The sequence below is a fragment of the Ochotona curzoniae genome, unplaced genomic scaffold (assembly GCF_017591425.1).
Source record: "Ochotona curzoniae isolate NIBS_2020 unplaced genomic scaffold, NIBS_Ocur_1.0 contig_1274, whole genome shotgun sequence".
In the NCBI taxonomy this organism is placed as follows: Eukaryota; Metazoa; Chordata; class Mammalia; order Lagomorpha; family Ochotonidae; genus Ochotona; species Ochotona curzoniae.
In genome coordinates this window covers 6,059,101-6,079,171 of record NW_024465023.1, presented here as the reverse complement: position 1 = coordinate 6,079,171, position 20,071 = coordinate 6,059,101, and the positions used below count along the sequence as shown (strand labels likewise).

Here is a 20,071-nt window from a genome sequence, read left to right as displayed (position 1 = left end):
TGATGCCCTAGGAAAACAACAGAAGGTGGCCCAGGGTATTGGAGCCCTGCACCCCCATGGGAAACCTAGAAGCTCCTCGCTCCTGGCTTTGGACTGGCTCAGTTCTGGACATTGCTCTCATTTAGAGTGAAGCAGCAGATGACAGATTTCCCCCTATCTCTCATTCTCTGTAGATCTTTCAAGTAAAATAAATAAATCTGTTTTTAACAAAGAAAGATGCTACCACTTTTATCTTCCAAAAAAAGTGTGGGAGCAGGTATGTGGCACAGCAGCTCAGATTCCACTTGACCTGCGTACATCAGAGTACCTGGATTAGGGTGCAGTGTTGCCTTTCAATACAGCTCCCTGCTAATGCACAGCGAGAGGCTGCAGGTGATGCCTCAAGTACCTGGGTCTCTGCCACCCACGTGTGCGACCAGAGTTCTGGGTCCCTGGCTTTGTCCTGATACAGTCCTGGATGTTGCAGGCATTTGGATAGTGAACTAGAAAATAGATCTCGATATTTTGTCTTCACCTTCCAAGTTAGAAAAAAACAAATTTAAAGAAGTTTCAAAAGTGACCAAGACTTTGATGGTTCTCACAGCTGCTCAAAATTTTAAACCACACTTACTTGTTCCATTATAGCATGCAGCTTCCTTTCAGTGCATAGGACTAGCCGCCTAGAAGCCTACTTTAGTCATGCATAGTTACAAAGCGAAGAACTGCCCAAGGGCCCGGAACAATGGCTGGATCAGCTAAACCCTCCTCAAGAGCCAGAATCCCACCTGGGATTCTCTTTGTGCATCTGCCTCTCCAATAAAAATTAATAAATCGTGTGTGTGTGGGGGAGGGGGGAAGCTGCCCAGTGTTCATTTTCCATTGGTCACTTGGCCATCTGAGCTCCAAAAGGGGAGCTCCAACGGTTTCCAATTTGTTGTTTTACTGTACTCTGCATGAGCGCCGACTTATTTGGAAAAGTATGGGTGAACTGCTCACAAAGATTTTGCTCTGAAATTAAGACAGGCAAAGCAAGCTTTTGGGGATACTTACGGCCTCGGTAGGGGTCTTTTTCAGTTTAGTTCTGTCTACTTTCATGATTTCAAATATCTTTATGATCTGAAAAAGAAAAATCCCAAAAGTGGTGAGAACTTAAAAGCTGCATCTGAGAGCTTGACAAGCTAGGACACACACAACACACAAAGTTAAATCTACAGTGTCAAATGCTTAAAATTACCTCAGCAACTCCAATAACAAGTGCCTACTGCGAACAATCTGAAAATATTAAAATGAGGCCAACAGGAATCTGGTAGTGATCCTAGACTGAACTATTTGTACACTTATTCTCAGGCTTCCATGTTTGTCCTTTACACACAACAATGTTTATATCCATCACATCTACAGAGCAATTAGCTGTCATATTGTTGCGGCTGCATTCATTAGCTGGGAGCACTAAAACTGCTTCTACAACATGTCACACCAGTTAGTCCATGCACCTCAAGCAACTACTTCCTTTTGGAATTGGGAACAAGGCATTGTGTCCTGTTACCACTTTTGTTCAGCATTGTGCTAAAATTTCTAACCCCTACAAACATGACAGGAAATTGAAATAGGCACACAAATCAGAGAATTTCTTTTGCCTGTTCATATGACATAGGACCTCTACAAATATAGAAAAAAAAATCACACAGAATCTAATACTCACCTAACCCCGCCTGAAGACAGTAATAAATAACCTTAGCAAAGATTACCTTTTGGTGCAAAAATATTTTTGAAACTCAGGCACAGCTTTGAAAATAGCACCCATGACCATGAATGTTCATATGACTACTTGTATATATGGAATTTAGGGCACCACAATTATTTATATTTGTGGCTACCACAAACATTTTGAACTGCCCTCAAGTTACATGTCTCCATCGTTCTCCAGAACGCAAAGCTCCGTGGCTCCCGGGATTAGTGCCAGAGGAGCATCCAGCAGGCAAGAGTCCTGAGGATTTTTAGGATAGTGAGTCCACGCCTCACGATATGGTGAATACACGTCGTTATAAATATCCAAACCACAATAATCAAAACAGTGAGGACAAACCCAATGTGAAACAATATATATTGTTAAACATACAATATATTATTATATCTTCTATATAGAAGATACTACTAAAGCTTTAACCAACCAAAGCCATTTTGACTTAGATGTCTACAACAACAGAAAGACGCTGGCAAAATAATGCAGGAAAGTAATTTACTGGAAGGATGGTAGATGGTTCAAGGAACTGACAGACACCTAGAGATCTACATTCAGAAAATTGGAAGGCACCAGAAGCTAGGAAGCTTGGCACTACAGCAAGGACCTCCCACGGAAGCATTCAGTTGGGAGTGCTTGTGCTGCCAACAAAATACTAAATCATCTCAGGTTATCTGCATCAGTGGTTCCAGACTCCTAAATCCCGGGTGTGAGCATTTAGGAACCAAGCCAAAACATTTCAAATGAACAAACATACACAAATTCCCCCCCCCCCCCCCCCCCCCCCGCCTACTATAATGCTAACCTGGCTTCTGTAACTGCACTGACAGTATTTAAGATTTTAAATAAAGGTTAACACCACCTACGAATCAAGAGTAAGAAAATTCAGGGATGGTGGTCAGACATCTCCGTGCCCCACAATGGCAGCACCTGAATTCAATGCTCAGCTCCAGCTTTTGACTCCAGCCACCTGCTACCATGCACCAAGGGGAGGCAACAGCCAGGGCTCAAATAACTAGGTCATTGATACCCAGGAGGCCGGGATTGCATCCTCAGTTTCCAGTTTCAGACAGGTTCAGCCCTAACCACTGCAGTCATCTAGGTAATGGACCAGTGGATGGGAACTTGTTCCAGCTACCTAATAAAATTTTAAAAATAAGCAAATTCCAGACGCTTTATTCCTAGTTATCATACTTCTAATCTGGCAGTGCACAGGAGTCTCCTGCCAACCGGACAACACTGAGGCTGATGTGTCCCAAAGAGTATTATAGCCACCTTCTGTGCAGGAAGACAAGGATCAATAATTTGGGAAATGCTAAACACAATTTCCCTTCTTCTGGGACGGTCCTGGAGCTGACATTACTGGTAGCTCCGAGAAAGCTAGGGTAAAGGAAGCTCATTAAGGCTCAGAGCCATTTTTTTTAAATGGCATCTACTGAAAATGCAGCAATTGAAGCATCCCAAAGAACACAGTTTGAAATGTGCCGCAAGAGGCCTTCATACAATGTTTCATACTCCAGACTTCAAAATGTTTTTTACACAAAGTAAGCTCTCAGCCTTTAATCCCATTTTTCATGAACCCTTTGAAGTACCTTCATACAACCCTCACCACTCTCATCAAGTTTTATGCCTATTTACAGGGAAAATTAAGGATTCAGAGAAAGGGGGAGCAGGAAGGACCTTGCCTGGTTGGTAGATGTTGGCATCAAGATCTAAATCCTGGTCCGACTCCCAAGTCCACACTTTAATAACATGCTATTCACTCTATCAGCTTTATTACTATAATAAATGCCTGCGATCAGAGTATGAATTTATGACAGATTTTTCCTCCATTTTCAGATCCTGCTGATCAAAAGTATTCCAAGAGAGGAAGCTGGGGAACAAGGTGAAAAGCCGAGGTATCGTAAATCTCAGTGATAAAGGAAAATAGTACCCTGAGCATTCCACTTACTCTTGGAAGTCAAAAAAAAAAAAAAAAAATCACGCGCGCGCGCACGCACGCACACACACACGTTTGAAAAAAAATCTCTGGAAATGGCATGGGGGTAGGGGAGCGGCTAGAGTTCTGAGCAAGGCCAGTCACAATACGAAATACAGGCCTTCCCAAACTCAAAGATGATCAACTTGAAAGAAATGGATGAATTATTGTGCATCGTCATTTTTCATGTTACTATTACTTAAATTTTTACTTAATTCACCTTTTAAATTTTTACACCCTCCATCCACCTTTCCAGTCGCATCACGAGCAAGTGTGTACAACTGAAATATATTGAGGGAAATCATTCTGGAAGGGTGACTCATTCTGTAGTTGCCCCAGCACATGAAACTGTGACAATGCCTTTTCATTCTGAACTGGCTGAGGGGGACTCCTGTAGTTCCCGTCTGTCGCAGCCACAGCTGTGTGTAGTGGTAGCCAGGCCTCACTGACATCACCTGAGACTCAAAATTGCACAAAAATTTTTCTACTTAAGTTCCCTCCCATACCAGAGGAAATCAGAATCAAAATTTTAGTAAGAGTCTATTAAAGCTGGAGAACCACCAGAGCAGAATACAGACACAGAGAACCAAGACCTGGCATAGAAATCCTTAACTCTATGTGTGGCCATGGACAAAATATGTGCCTCAACTGTGAAACAGGGACAACCTATCTCTCCACGTCCACCTAGTCCATTCCCCAGAGAACAGAAGTAGTCCCTTTAAAACATAAATCAGATCATGCTACTGTCCTGATTAAAACCTTTCAGCTGTTTCCCTAGAATTACACCCAAGCTAATTACAACCCAAGACTGATTTGACTCCTGAAACATTCCCATCTCTTCCCTCTGCACAACTACATTACACTTTTGCATTTATTCTGGGGGGACACTCTCAGTCCTTTTAAGGTGCTATGCCCACAGGAACTTTTTTCCTGCCCACTCTTCCCACAGCCAGTCCACTTGAGAAACTGACACTAAAACTGAGACCTAATAGCAACTCACCTAAAGCTTGCCCCATTATAGTAATTTTCTCCATTACTGTAGTCCGGTTGTTTCTCTCATAACAATTAATTGTAATTTGGGTTTGATTTATAACACTAAGCTCTCAGCATCTAGCACAGTATCTTCCAGGCAAGTAATACACGTTTGTTGAGTGGAGTTCCGAAAACACACGTTTACATTGAGTGTGAAATAGGTGACTGTCAGTGCACAGACTTGAAGCCCTGCCTGGATATGGCTGCTTACAGAGAAGGAAGGAAGGAGGTCCATACCAAAACTTTTATTTTAAAACAAAACACAGGAAAAAGTAAAGTAAAACTGCTCCTCAGACTTTTCAATAGAACATATGCAGCAATGGTGAAGCTGGTGAAATAAGGGCAAAACTAGTTAATTATGGTATCATAGGAGACAGGAAATGGGTGGCACTGCAGTGTAGTGGGTTAAGCTGGTGCCTGCAATGCCAGCATCCTGTTTGGGTAGTACTTTGAGTCTGGGCTGCTCAGCTTCCAATCCAGCACTCTGCCAATGTGCCTGCAAAGGCAGCAGAAGATTCCCCAAGTCCTTGGGACTCTGAACCCACATGAGAAACCCAGATGAAGTTCCCGGCTTAAGCCATCCCCAGCCCTGGGCATTCTGGTAGTGAACCAGCAGATGGAAGATCTCTCCCACTCCCTCCTTTCTTTCAAATAAATCTTAACAAACAAAAAAGAGGCAGCAGTGATCAACTGCATCAAACATCAAAATGAGATCTGTCCACAGAAAAATGTCCCGTAGAATTGGACTTGGCAAGCAACAGTTTCAGTTGGGCAGTGGAAAGGAAGCCTTGCTGCACTGAGGCAGGAAATCAACTGGAAGTGAAGCTACACAGACAGCAGATGTAGGAGATGCTTTTGATAAACTTGGCTGTGAGAGGGAAGCAGAACTATGGGGTCACTGAAAAGTAGAGGGTTAAGGAGGGGAATGAAGACGGTAATATGCGTTCTTAAGTGGAAGCAAGTTAATCTGGTAAATAGGGAATAGCTGAAATGGGCCTGAAGAATACTGGGGATTAAGGAGCAAGTAGCCTCTCGTTAGTTCACCTTCACATAATGAGCACTTTATGCGGATTTTGTACAAACACTATCCAGAATTAGGGCAATCCTCTCCCTAATTTCTTCAATTTTGATTAGGCACCCCTCTATATGCACGTACACAGGATTTTACCTACTACTAGTAATGAGAAAATGTCTGCCACACAGAGGGGAAGTTAAAAAAAAAAATGCCAGAAGGGAAGACATGTACAACATCATCGAGTAACTGCCTCTAGGTGGCAGGGCAACACAGTTCATTTATGCTTTGGGCTTTTCTCCTAAATTTTCTATAAAGCACGCATTCATTTATAATCACAAATCCTTTGTGTAAAATCCTTAAGGAAGAAAACAGCAGCCCCTGATCCACAGGACAGAACAAAAGTTAACAATAACTATTACATACACGAATACCTTGGATTAACCATTGTGACTTTGGAGATTCTTCCCAACACCTTCCAGTCGTTTGGAGCTTTGCACTCAGGGCATTCCATTTTTATTGGTGTGACTAATTACTGGTAGGTAAGCGAAGGTTCACATTATGTATGGGTGTGGGGATGAATCAAAATCAGCCTAAAATTCCCACTGAAGTCATGGAAATGAGTTGAGGTTTTTTTTTTTTTTTTTTTTTTAATAACACCAAACTCCAAAGCACCACAAAGCAAAATGCTTGCTCTGCCTTTGCTTCTCAGTCTCTTAAAGTCATTTCAGCTGGGAGCTATCCTAACTACCCACCTTGTCGGAAAGCAACAAGCTAAACCTTGAAACCCAGCCTCTTCATTCGCTCACGAAAGCACAGATATCACTGGCCAATGGGCTTGCTAATAATGGGGATACCACACAGCAACACAACTGGCAGGCCTTTCAGTCTAGTTTATCTACATCAATATCCTGACAATGATCCTAACAGCAGCTAAAATTTCCTCTAACTTTACTAGACCAATTTGCAGGAGACTCAACCCAATTCTCTGAAGCCAAGAGTGGCCACACACTTGGTTACTTACAGAACCTGAATTCAAATCCAAATTAAATGCGCAACTCTTCATTCAGTACACATGTCTAAACCCACAACTCATGCTGCCACAGCCTTCCTACAGACACCAGCCTTCATATCCTTGATCACATAAAAGACGACTCTGATATGCCCTGCAGGTTTTTCCTGGGTATTGGCAGTAAAATGCAGTTAATAAAGCAACTGAAGAATAGTCTTTAATCACCCAGACAAATCTGCAAACACTCAAAATCAGCAACCACTCTACTTCAGATCAAAGTGTATACACTTCCTGTGCCCTGCAGTACACTAAAGCAATAAGGGTGGGGATCCTGAGAACAGAGGAACCTGAAACTTCCAACCTGGAAACCGCTGGAACCAAGGATGGCACCTGAGAACACATTCCAGGGCAGGATCTACTCCACAGTCCTGGGAAACTGCCGATGCTCAGGCCTAGTCTTCTAGGCTGGGGCCGTTTACTCCTCAGGTTACTCACAGAGAGAAACTGACATCAGAAGAAATAGGTAACAAATGAGGGCACAGAAGAGGGCTTGTCTAAGTTGTAGATTATCATTTTGCCAGAGAGGAAATGGCAATGTTTCAAGCAGCCCTTCTCAACTGTTACCAACAATAACAACAGCAATGTTGAAATGTTGGGTACACAAGCTACACCAAAAAAAAGGTCTTTTTCTGTATTTTAAATAACCTTGGCCTACCCATTAAGAATTGTATATCTCTTGCCCTCTTCCCTTATCTGTGGCTGAACTTGGTACAAAAGACCGATTATAACAGTAACTGCTTATTCCCTATCACAGTGTCAAAGACACAAGTGCACTTGCAGCCTCACCCAGCTCTAACAGGAAATCAGCCTTTAAACCAATACTCTTTATTCCAATTTCAAGAATTTTGCTCACAAAGTAAAAAAAAAAAAAATCATATCTGATAGGCGAATTTCACCCAGAAGTGCAACATGCAACATTGAACGAGTTTAGGAAATTTTTTTTTGTTTGTTTGTCAAGTCAAATCACTTCAAGAATCACCTTAAAAAATAATTTATTTCACCTTGAAACTAACTTTGAAAACTAAAAATGCCTGGCCATGTAAGTAAGTCTGAGGTGGGGATCATTTTACTTTTTTTTTTAGCTACAGAGGTGGATTTGGCTGCACAAGCTAGCCTTAAGACATATTATGTTTTGCCAATGTATGACTGTCTTAGGAATTTGTTTGAAAAAGCTGGACTGCAGAGTGGGGTATAAATAAAACAGCCATGTGTTGATAACTGTTGAAGCTGGATGACAGATGGCATTCATTAGATTATTTTCTCTTAGTATGTGCTCATAAATTAGACACTTTCAGACTCTGTCCTGCTAGATTGCCCTATTCCAGATTGTAGCAGAGCCATCTCCTGAAAACTGAAAATCTGTTTACATCCAGTGCAAAGTCCACACCACAGCAGTACCAGAGACTAGGACCTAGCCCCTGGCTATTTCTTACCAGAGGCGGGACACTGCATGAACACTGTCCATGGTCCCCTAGGTGACTTAGCTATAATCCGTCTTATTAGCACTCTCCCTAATTTTCAAGACTTTTGCTGCCTTACCTCAATGCTAAAATGGCTGATCCCTGAATAACCCAATACTCCCTAAAGCCCAGCTTCAATGGCAACTTGTCTATGAGGCTTCTCAGGTTCCACCATCAAAAAGCAACATTCACCAACGCTCCCACTAGATCTGTATACACTCAGCACACGTCCCCACCAGACAATGGTGCAAGTGGAACTGTGTCCGTTATCTTCTCAGTCCTATCACCAGCACAGGAACTGTCATTTGGTAGATTAGTAACTGAATGAATGACTAGCCACTACATGTTAACCAAACTAAAAGAACAACCTAAAACACCCAGGTTATTCTAGGCAAAATTTTCAACTGAGAAAACCAGATTCATTTAACCTTCATCATTCCTTCCATTCAGCAAGTATGAGATCTTGAAAAGTTCATGCAAGACGCCTACTATGAAATAACTGCAGACCCCAATTTTTTGAACCAAAATAAACTTGTCCAGCAACAAAGTCAATATACACACAAAAAATTTAGTGGCCAAAAAATGCTAACAACACAACCAAGGTTTTACATGCCTTAATATGCTATGACAAAAGACATATCTACATGGGGGAATGAAGAAATATTCGTATTGTGCTTATTTCCTCCCATACATGTCTATTATTACCTTAAGCTTTTCCAATTTACTTATAAATGCATTAAAGATTAAAGCTGAAGAATATCACTGAGGAAAAAACATCAAAATGAAGCAGAGGACAACAGACCTGGCATTTACATAGACCTCCCATTTACATAGGTATATGACCTTAGACCTAAGCTACTACACACCTCGCTGAGTTATACTTATCTGTTACATGGGAAACACTTGGGCCTGGCACGGTAGCCTAGCGGCTAAAGCCCTTGCCTTGCATGCATAAGGATCCCATACAGGTGTTGGCTGTTGTCCCGGCAGCCCCACTTGCCATCCAGCTCCCTGCTTGTGGCCTGGGAAAGCAGCAGAGGATGGCCCAAAGCCTTGGGTCCCTATAACCAAATGGGAGACCCCAAAGGAGCTCCTGGCTCCGGACTGGCTCAGCTTCAGCTGTTGCGGCCACTTGAGGAGGGAACCAGTGGATGGAAGTTCTTTCTGTCTCTCCTTCTCTCTGTAAATCTGACATTCCAAGAAAAAAGTTTTAAAATAAATAAAAATTTTAAAAACTGCCCAACGTTTAAATATAAATAAGTAAAAAAGTAAATAAATAGTCACCATCTGCCTCACAGGATTGTATCCAAAGAATAACTCACTTTTTATTCCTCCAGATCATGTAAGGGCTGCAAGCCTATGATAGATACGGGGGACACGGGGAGGCAAGAAAGAGATGGTCTTCGCAACCTGTCTCCATATTGACATATTAAGGAGAACACAGAGTAAGAGAGCATGAAGTGTTGCAACAAAACGTTAAGACTTTGAGGGCAAGAATTGGGAGGATACAGGCTCACTTCCAGCAGACCTCCAAAGACCAAAACTATTGTGCAGCACATGCAACTTAATAAAAAATTTGGTATCTGGAAATCAAACTTTGAATTAGCTTAAATTTAGATTGTACACAAAAATGCTTTTGTATGGCCTAAAAGCAAGTTATCAATATGACAGCAAACTTTTCAGTAAGTACTTCCGACTTCACAGGTTTGCAATGAGAATCAAATTAGTTCACTGGTAAGAAAATTGCCAAACAAAAGCCTTTAAACACAAAAGCTATGTCCCAAAATACAGGGACAGACAAAACCAGCTCTGTTGGAGTAAATTTAAAATCACCACACAGAGCCTGGCACACAGTCACTTCAAATGCTTTAAATAAACCAAACAATGTGAACAATCTGCTGCTTTCAAATATTTACAAGGGGGCTTCAAAAGTTCTCAGAAAATTCTGATTATTTTTGAGATTCCATCTCCCATGAACGTATCATGAGAAAGGTGCTCAGCTACATGCAGAAGCACTCCAGGCCTCCGGCACCACGGCCTCTTAGGGCAGTCTGCACCACAACCGCACCGAGATGTAGTAGCTAGGATCCCTTAAAGCACCAGCACTATCAATAAGACCCTACCTTCAACTCAAAACAAAGGGAAGTGCTAAACATGAACAAGCTGAATTGTTCTTAAAATTGAAGGCAGCTAAAAGTAACCAAGCCAATTTTCAATTTTGAAATAGCACATAGCTCAAGGTTTTTAAAAATAAATGACATTTTCAAATAATTCACTTTGAAACAGAGCATATATTTACAGATTAAATAGCTGTTCGTACGACGGAAAAACAGGAGCTAATTATGTGGATGAACAGAGCAATGCTCACCTACTTGCCACCAACACTTAAACATGAAAAGCCAAGCTATGAAATCTACTTAAAAAATACGGAAAAATACTCTTGTACTCTTGACAGAAGAAAAACCTCCCAATAAAGACACATAACCAAGAAATCACAAAAGGAAAAAAAACGGGCTTGAACACATTAAAATTCCGAATCTTAAGCAGATTTCTGAAACAGAATAGTTAAAATCTCAAATACACAAAAAGAACTCCGTAGCTCAGCAAAACAAACAATTTAACTGGAAATTAAGAAAAAGGATAGGAACGTGCGATTTGCAGGATATAAACATTTGCCCATCCTCACTGACACACAGAATAATGCTAATTAGAGCAAAGAGGTGCTTTCCCATCCATCAGATCAGAGTGAAATCCATCAACACTAATCATCTCTGACAGACACAGACAATGGGATACTACTGAAAGCCACTGCTGGTGGAAACATCAATTCAAAATGGCCTTTTTTGACAGTCCCTTGGCAGGACTTGTCCAAAGTATAAATTGATACCACCCTTTGGCCCAGCAGCAATTCTACTGGTAAGGAATGATTAAATCTTGATGGATGTGCATTTCGGGGTGCATGCAGCCATCAAAAAGAATGGAGAAGAGCCATATGTTCCAACACATAAAAATATGCACAGCACGTAAGTGGAGAAACACTATGCAAATGCAAAAAGGTGTAAAGTATAAATTGGTAAAGAGATTTCTGAGGCAGGGTATGAATAAAGAGGACTTTTAAGAAGGGGACTAATTTTTAACTGAAATGCTGTCTTTGAATCTTTTTAAAAAGTCAACAATCACGTTACTTTTATAATTCGAAACAGCTGCAGAAGATGGGGACCATATGGGCTGAAAAAGTATCACCTTAAAAAGAGCGGGTATGGGCCTGGCACAATAGCCTAGTGGCTAAAGTCCTCACCTTACCCACACCAGGATCCCATATGGGCGCCAGTTCTAATCCAGGCAGCCCAGCTTCCCATCCGGATCCCTGTTTGTGGCCTAGGAAAGCAGTCTAGGACAGCCCAATGCCTTGGGATCCTGCACCCACGTGGGAGACCCAGTGGGAGACCCAGAAGAAGCTCCTGGCTCCTGGCTCCAGACTGGCTCAGCTCCAACCGTAGAGGCCGCTTGGGGAGTGAATCAGCAGGAGGAAGATCGTTGTCTCTCCTCTGTATATCGGACTTTCCCATAAAAATATCTTTAAAAAAAAAAAGTTTAAAAGGTGGGGGCAAGCATGCAGGTAAACCCCCTCCAGCAAATCTGGCATTCCAAATGGGTTCTGGTTTGTGTCTTGGATGCCCCACTTCTACTCCAGCTCCCTGTTAATACCCTGGGAAAATCAACAGAGGGGGCCCAAGTACTTGGGTCCCTCCTACTCCTGTAGAAAACCCAGATGAAACTCCTGGCTTCAGCCTGGCTCAGTGCTGGCTATTTGGGGAATGAAGCATCAAATGAAAACACACTGACTTCAAACTAAAAATTAAAAAAAAAAATCACTTTAACTTCTAAGTGTTATAAGCAAGAAATTCAGTCCCATCTGCTGGTTTCTGACATACATCTATATGCATGAAAACACAGAACCAAACAGAACTGTCCTATGAAAGATTTCCCAAATGCCCTCACATAAAAAAAAAAGAAACTTACTTCCCTTTTTCACAAAATTTTCACTCAATTTCCCTCATTTTCACACTAACATTCCGGTAGGAAGGGGTTGCTTACTATGGGACTTTAGTTGTTAGGCTACCACACCAGAACCCAGACATAATCAGTTTTGAGAAAGGATAAAGCGTAATAGAAAATAATCCTGAACTGGAAACTGAGCTAACTCAAATGTCAAATCCACCGCTATCCAGTCATGGCAAGTTAGACAAGTCAGTACCACTAAACCTGGGCCCCAAAAATAAGGAGCTTGACATCGATATCAATTATAATCTCACCCAGCTTTTCTGTTGGGACAGGGGGAAAGCTATCAGATTAAAGCTGACAGCAGATACTGTATTTTACAAAGGGATACAACACAAGGACACCAATAGGCAATTTTCATCACTGTGTCAACATCGTAATAGAGTTACATAAACAAAGACAGCTACAATGTCACTGACAACACACTAACAAGTCACAGAAGTCTGTTGCTAACCAAAAGGCTCCACAGTCCATGACTGCCATTTCTTTCGCTATATGTAAGCAATGTTGATTTACTATGTAAAGACAGTCTGTTTTTACTTTTAAAGTCAAAGTTTAGAATGCGCTATGAAAAAGGTTGTTTTCAGATAACACCTGCATCTCTTTGGACTATTCTTCCTGTTACTGCTGGTCTCTAGAATATATTTAAAGGAATTTGAGGAGCAGAGCCATGGACAGCCAAGTGGGGCAAGACGAAAGGCACTCCAAGCTGGAGGAGACAAGTTAACCTCCCTAAAACATGGCAGCAGATACAGCCCTGGAGAGAGAAATCTATATAAAAATGCTGGATATATTCAGGCTTATGCTCTTCTGCAACACTGAAATTATCGTGGTTTAACCCGAGGCATTATAATATTGTGAATCACCATGGAGCACAGATTAAGCATACCACAGTGAAAACTGGAGGACATCCTTTCTAAAGGGCAATTTTCCAGTAAACATCAAAGCTTTAAAATTTTGCACTTCAATACTAGGAAATTTCTTAAGGAAATGAACATGGATGTCATCATTATTTACCTATTAATGTGTTCCTAGGATGCTTTGACTCACTAAACACTTATTCCTGCCAAGTCTTTTACGTATGGGGCATCAGTATCACCAACACCTCAGACTTCCTGCTTTAAGACCAGCCCAGCTCTGACCATTGCAGCCATTTACGCAGTGAACCAGCAGATGAAGCATCAATCTTGGGTAACCACCTTTTCAAAAATTAATCTTTTTTTTGGGCCCGGCGCTGTGGCGCAGTGGTTAAGGTCCTCGCCTTGCACACCCCGGGATCCCATATGGGCGCCGGTTCTAATCCCAGCAGCTCCACTTCCCATCCAGCTCCCTGCCTGTGGCCCGGGAAAGCAGTCAAGGACGGCCCAAAGCTTTGGGACCCTGCACCCGCGTGGGAGACCCGGAAGAGGCTCCTGGCTTCGGATTGGCATAGCATCGGCCCGTTGCGCTCACTTGGGGAGTGAATCATCGGACGGAAGACCTTCCTCTCTGTCTCTCCTCTCTGTATATCTGACTTTCCAATTAAAATTTTTAAAAAATTAAACTTTTTTTTTAAAAGTTATTTATTTTTATTGCAAAGGCAGATACAGAGAGAAGAGACGAAGAGTAAGATAGATTGACCATGCAATGATTCACTCCCCAAGTGACCACAATGGCCGGAGCTGAGCCAATCCCAAGCCAGGAGCTTCCTCCAGGTCTCCCGCACAGGTGCAGGATCCCAAGGCTTTGGACTGCTTTCCCAGCCACAAGCAGGGAGCTGGATGGGAAGTGGAGCTGCTGGGATTAGAACCGGCGCCCATATGGGATCCTGGCACATTCAAGGTAAGGACTTTAGCTGCTGGGCCACTGTTCTGTCTGTCTCTCCTACTCTCAGTATATCTGACCTTTCGATGAAAATAAATCTTTAAAAAAAATGTTTATTTCCATATACCTGAGAGTCAGAGAAACAAAGATGCAAGAGGTCAATCTGGGCCAGGTGCAGTGGCCTAATGGCTGAAGTCCTCACCTTGAACGATCCGGGATCCCATATGTGCGCCAGTTCTAATCCCAGCAGCTCCACTTCCCATCCATCCCCCTGCTTGTGGCCTGGGAAAGCAGTTTCCTGCCACTATGCCTAGGAAGAAGGCCATGCAAAATGGCTCAAGTACCTAGATCCCTGCCATGCACATGGCAGATCATGGAGGCGGTTCTTGGCTCCTGGCTTCAGCCTAACTCAGCCGCAGCTCTTGCAGGCATCTGAAGAGTTCAACAGCAGATGGAAGAGCTCCTACTGCCCTCCGTCTCTAGATTGTTGTACACACACACGAATATTTCTGTACCGATTGGGAGACATTTTGGGGTCAACAAATGAAATTAGAATACTGCTAGGCTATGATATTAAGAACCAGAACAGTATTACGCAGCAGCAGGTTGGGCCATGCCTGCAAAGCAGGCAGCCCGTGGCTGTAGATTGTTGTCCTGGCTGATCTTTTCTGATAACAGCCCCTGCTAATTAATCTCCTAGGGTACCCAAGCATGGCCAAGTACTTGAGCATGTCACCCCATGACAGACCCAGATGCAGTTCCTGGCTTCTGGCTTCAGCATTGCCAAGCCTTGACCACTGCAGCCATGTGGAGGGCTAACCAGAAGGTCTCTCTCCCCCTATCTTTGTCATACTGCTTTCAACAAAAAAACCTTGGGCCCAGCACCATAGACTAGTAACTAAAGTCCCTGCCTTGCATGTGCCTGGGATCCCATATGGGTGCATTTGTATTCCGACTGCTCCACTTACGTTCCAGCTCCCTGCTTGTTGCCTGGCAAAGCAGCAGAGGGTGGCCCATGGTCTTGGTCGCTGCATGCTAATGGGAAACCTGGAGGAGGCTCCTGGCTTCAGATTGGCTCGGCACTAGCAGTTGCAGCCTCTTGGGGAGTGAACCAGCAGATGAAAGATAGATCTGTCTCTCTGCCTCTCTGGAAACCGGACTTTCTAATAATATAAAACAATATAAATAAATCTTAAAAAGAAGAAAAAAAAAAAAAAAAAGGAAGCCCAGGCACGGTGGCGTGTCCTAGCCGATAAAGTCCTCACCTTGAACCTGCTGGGATCCCATATGGGCACCGGTTCTAATCCCGGCAGCTCCACTTCCCATCCAGCTCCCTGCTTGTGGCCCGGGAAAGCAGTCGAGGACGGCCCAAAGCCTTGGGACCCTGCACCCACGTGGGAGACTCAGAAGAAGCTCCTGGCTTTGGATTGGTGCAGCTCTCTACCTGTTGCAGCCACTTGGGGAGTGAACCAGTGGATGGAAAATCTTTTTGTCTCTCCTTCTCTCTGTAAATCTGACTTTCCAGTAAAAACAAATCTTTAAAAAATAAACAAAACCATGCTTACTTCTATAATCATGGAATGCATCACTTAAGAGTCCAATTCCCAAAATATTCTTACGATATGATTTTCCAAACTTAAGTATTACATAAATTTAATATTCTTTATGTAATTCAGCTTGTATATGGACGTTAATTTTTACTTAATATATAGCACCCTCACAATATTAAAAAAGTATAGAAAAAGCTATATCCCTCCTTCTCTCCTCTCAGACTTAAGCTGTTCTCATTTCAAAGCAGCAGTGTAATATAATATATACTGTCTTGCCACTACTTACTTGCCTAAAGATCTATACGAATTCATGCAATTTTGCAGGGAGACTTGTGAAACTAGACTCTTCCCTACATTTTTCCCATGACTTGACATAAAGTCTGGTCCTTTTTTTTTTTTTTTTGCCAATTTAATGAGAAAGATTTTACCTTAATTTGCATTTCTGATGGGGTTTGGGATAGTTATTGGACATTGTCAATTTCCTATTCAAGCAAAAGCCTGGCCCTGACTTTGTACTAGACTGCTATCTTAGCTACATGGGAACATGCAGAAATGTTAATGGATGGCTAGACATGGTGGCTTTCTAAATCTTCCTCTCCCAACTATGCACACATTTTCTATTTTTTCTTGAATTAATTCAGCGATGTAGTAGGAACTTGAGATGAAACAGATGGAAAAATCCCTCTGACACGAAAGTGTAACTTCCAGGGAACTGTACTACAGGAGGACCTAACACCTTTGAAGCAGGTCAGAAAAGTTCAAAGAAATGGATACATCTGAATTCTAAGTCTTTAGGAAGAAATGAACCAAAGTTGAGGCTATTGATTCATCTGGGATACACTGAACTAACTTCATTTGCATAGTATTTTCAAGTTCATGACAATCACAGTTCTAGTTTAAGCCTACCAAGGCTGATGCAACATCATGATGCTCTCTTCCAAGTTATTCCTTCTGTTAGTACACCGACTCCTCTGAGCATGACTTGCAAGTCTCCCTTTCCCTTCTCCAGGTCGACCACGCTGCATCCCAGTAAGTGGCAGCAATGGGCACATCCTCAATAAATACTTGTGGCATGAACGACAGCATCATCATTTAAAGAATTAGTTTACCGGTTCAGTGATTTGCCAAGTATTTTGCCATGTATTACAGTTATCAAGCATTTATTTCTTCAGCCTATAATGAGCTTGTCTTTGTAGATTATGAACATTTAAAAGCACATCATCTCATTTTAGTACTCACAGCAAACTATGCATTAAATTTGATTATTATTTTTTAGCTATGAATTGCAATTTAGTGATAGGTCCACTCAAACTGTAGTTCATATTAAGAACAGCTGTTGCTTTAAAGTTGCTTCATCACCACCTGGGTATTGGAGCCTCTAGCTTCATTCATTTCTACTGAAGAGAGGGGGGAGAAGGTAGGAGCAGGTCCACGGGAAGACCATACACTGATAGTATGGTGGAACCATATGTGCCACTTTGAAATGCAAACTTAACCAAAGGTTGTTCTTGATATTATTCAGTATTTATCCCAGACAATTGCAGGCTTTCTCAAGTATCAGCAGTCTCAAAGGCTGCAGAGGCAGGCAGAATTAGAATAGCTTTGAGAAACAATACACAGGCCATATCATACATGCAAAGGACAAAGAAATGATGACACAAAGCCAAAGGCTAAGGCAACTTTAACCATGATCTTACAGTCCATAACCAGCCTATTTCTCAGGAGTAAGTCTCATTCACTTTATGCCACCCCCCCGCAACTCCTTGACCTTAGAAACATTCAGCAAGGCTTCAGTGTGGTGGCATAGCAAGCCAATCCTCCACCAGGGGCATCAGCATCCCATATGGATGCCATTTCGAAACCTGCTGACCAACTTCCCATCCAGCTCACTACTAATATTAGGCCTGGAAAACAAGCTAGGAATGGCGCAAGGCCTTGGGCCCCGGCCCCTGCACCCACATGAGAAACTCAGAAGCAGCTCCTGACTTCCAGCTTCGGCTGTTGTGGCCAATTAAGGAGTAAACCACATTAAAAAGAAGAGAGAAGGGAACAGTAAGTGCTTATACTGCCTGGATGAAGAAAGGTTAACATGCGAGAGAGAAAGGAAGATATAACCTTCATTTAAAAAGAAAAACAACACTGGTTTTCATTTACGGAGCACTTACTATGTACCTCATACTGTACTTTTGAAATTCTATAAAATAGTAAAAGGATAATTACCTTTTTCTGAGCCTGCTACATGAGGTGCCATTTGACTCTTAACAGTGCTGATGACTACTGAGAAAAGGCATTGTCTGTTACTAAGGTTACAGCAGAACCCTGAGCAGCAGAACCTAGAGTACGCAGATGGTGCAAGCTCAAGGCAGCTCACATCCACGCACATCACCACAGAAGTGAACAAGACACTTTAAGGAACACGAGTGATTCCAAACACTTTTTGCAAACTGAAAAACTATGGTAGGGCTGGGCGCGATAATGTAGCAGTTTAAGCCCTTGCCTTGCATGTGCCAGGATCCCATATGGTCACGGGTTCTAATCCCGGCAGCCCCGCTTCCCATCCAGCTCCCTGCTTGTGCCCTGGGAAAGCAGTACTTGGCCAGGCCCCAAATTCTCAATTGCCTAGGATGCTTGCTCCTTTATTATTGGAAAGTCAGATATAGAGAGAGGAGGAGAGACAGAGTGGAAGATCTTCTATCCACTCATTCACTCCAAGTGGCCTCAATGGCCAGAGCTGAGCCAATTTGAAACCAGAGGCCAGGAGCTTCTTCTGGGTCTCCCACGCAGGGTCCCAAGGCTTTGGTCCGTCCTTGACTGCTTTGACAGGCAGGGAGCTGGAAGGGAAGTAGGGTTGCCAGTATTAGATCAGCATCCATATGGGATACTGGCATGTGCAAGGAGAGGACTTTAGCCACTAGGTTACCAAGCTGGCCTTTCTCAAATCTTTCCCTTAAAAAGAAAGGGGGGCCAGGCGCAGTAGCGTAGTGGCTAAAGTCTTTACCTTGCATGTACCAGGATGCCATATGGGTGGAGTTCAAATCCCAGCTGTTCTACTTCCCTTCCTGCTCCCTGCTTGTGGCCTGGGAAGGCCATGGAGGACAGCCCAAAGCCTTGGGATCCTGTACCCACATGGGAGACTTGGAAGAAGCTCCTGGCTTTGGATAAGCTTAGCTTCATTGCAGCCACTTGGCAAGTGGCCCAGTGGATGTCAGATCTTTCTGTCTCTCCTATTCTCTGTAAATCCACCTTTCCAAGAAAAATACATCTTTTTAACTAAATATTATATAAAGGAAATCTTAAAATAATTAATAATTCCACAGATTCCCATTAGCCACACAGGGGCAGAAATTCAATACCTGAGCCGAGCACACTGGAAGCCATCAAATGTTTCCATTAACGACTGCACAGCTTTTGTGTACTTTATATATACATACATGTATGTTCATATACTTTCAAGGATAGTGAGGGGCCAGCATGATGGCTCAATGGCTGAATCCTCACCTTGCTTCATATGGGCAGCAGTTTGTATCCCAGCTGCTCCCCTTCCCATCCAGCTACCTACTTCTGGCCTGGGAACGCAGCTGAGGACGGCCCAAAGCCTTGGGATCCTGCACCCACATGGGAGACCTGGAAGAGCTCCTGGCTCCTGGCTTCGGATCGGCTCAGCTTCAGCTATTGCGCCTGCTTAGAGTGAACCAGAGACAGAAGATCGTCATCTCTGTATTTCCTTCTCTTTTCCTAATAACAATTAACTTTTTTTTAATCGCCTGGCATGGGAGCTTAGTGGCTAAAGTCCTGGCTATGCATGTGCCAGGATCCCATGTAGGTGCCAGTTCTTATTTCAGCTGCTCCACTTCCCATCCAGCTCCCTGCTTGTGACCTGGGAAAGCAGTCGAGGACGGCCCAAAGCCTTGGGACCCTGCACCCACATTGAGACTCAGAAGAAGCTCCTGGCTCCTGGCTTCAGATCAATGCAGCTCTGGCTATTGCAATCACTTGGAGAATGAACCAGTGGATGGATTATCTTTGCCTTCCCTCCTGAGAATCTGACCTTCCAACAAAATGTCTTTAAAAAAAAAAAAAAACAGGTTGACAATTTATATATAATCTAGATGGTCGATTAGTCAGTAAAAATGAAGGGGAAAAACCTTATACAATTATTCCAGCTAATGCTGAACACAATGACAGCATTACAATGTCAACATTTTGTGGCCGCTAATGGATTAAGAAAATCCAAGATGTCATTACAACAATGTTTTGAGTGGACATATGGCTCTGGATCCAGCTGCCAAGGTGCAAAAAACAGAGCAGCATGGATGTTGAGAATGATCAGAGCATTTCAACCCTGTTTCTGGTTGAAAGCTACACTAGAATACCCTGAAGTG

The 20,071-nt window shown here is 42.8% G+C and overlaps 1 protein-coding gene across 2 annotated transcripts in view; it reads right to left on the bottom strand.

The window, feature by feature from the left end:
* Positions 1 to 20,071, bottom strand: part of HUWE1 (HECT, UBA and WWE domain containing E3 ubiquitin protein ligase 1) — a 115,594-nt gene that overhangs the window by 85,479 nt on the left and 10,044 nt on the right. For both annotated transcript variants that reach the window (XM_040998236.1, XM_040998245.1), the window contains exon 3: positions 1,030 to 1,095. In XM_040998236.1, coding sequence (XP_040854170.1) covers positions 1,030 to 1,074 — 45 coding nt within the window. In that variant the 5' untranslated portion in view covers positions 1,075 to 1,095. The remainder of the gene's footprint in view (positions 1 to 1,029; positions 1,096 to 20,071) is intronic.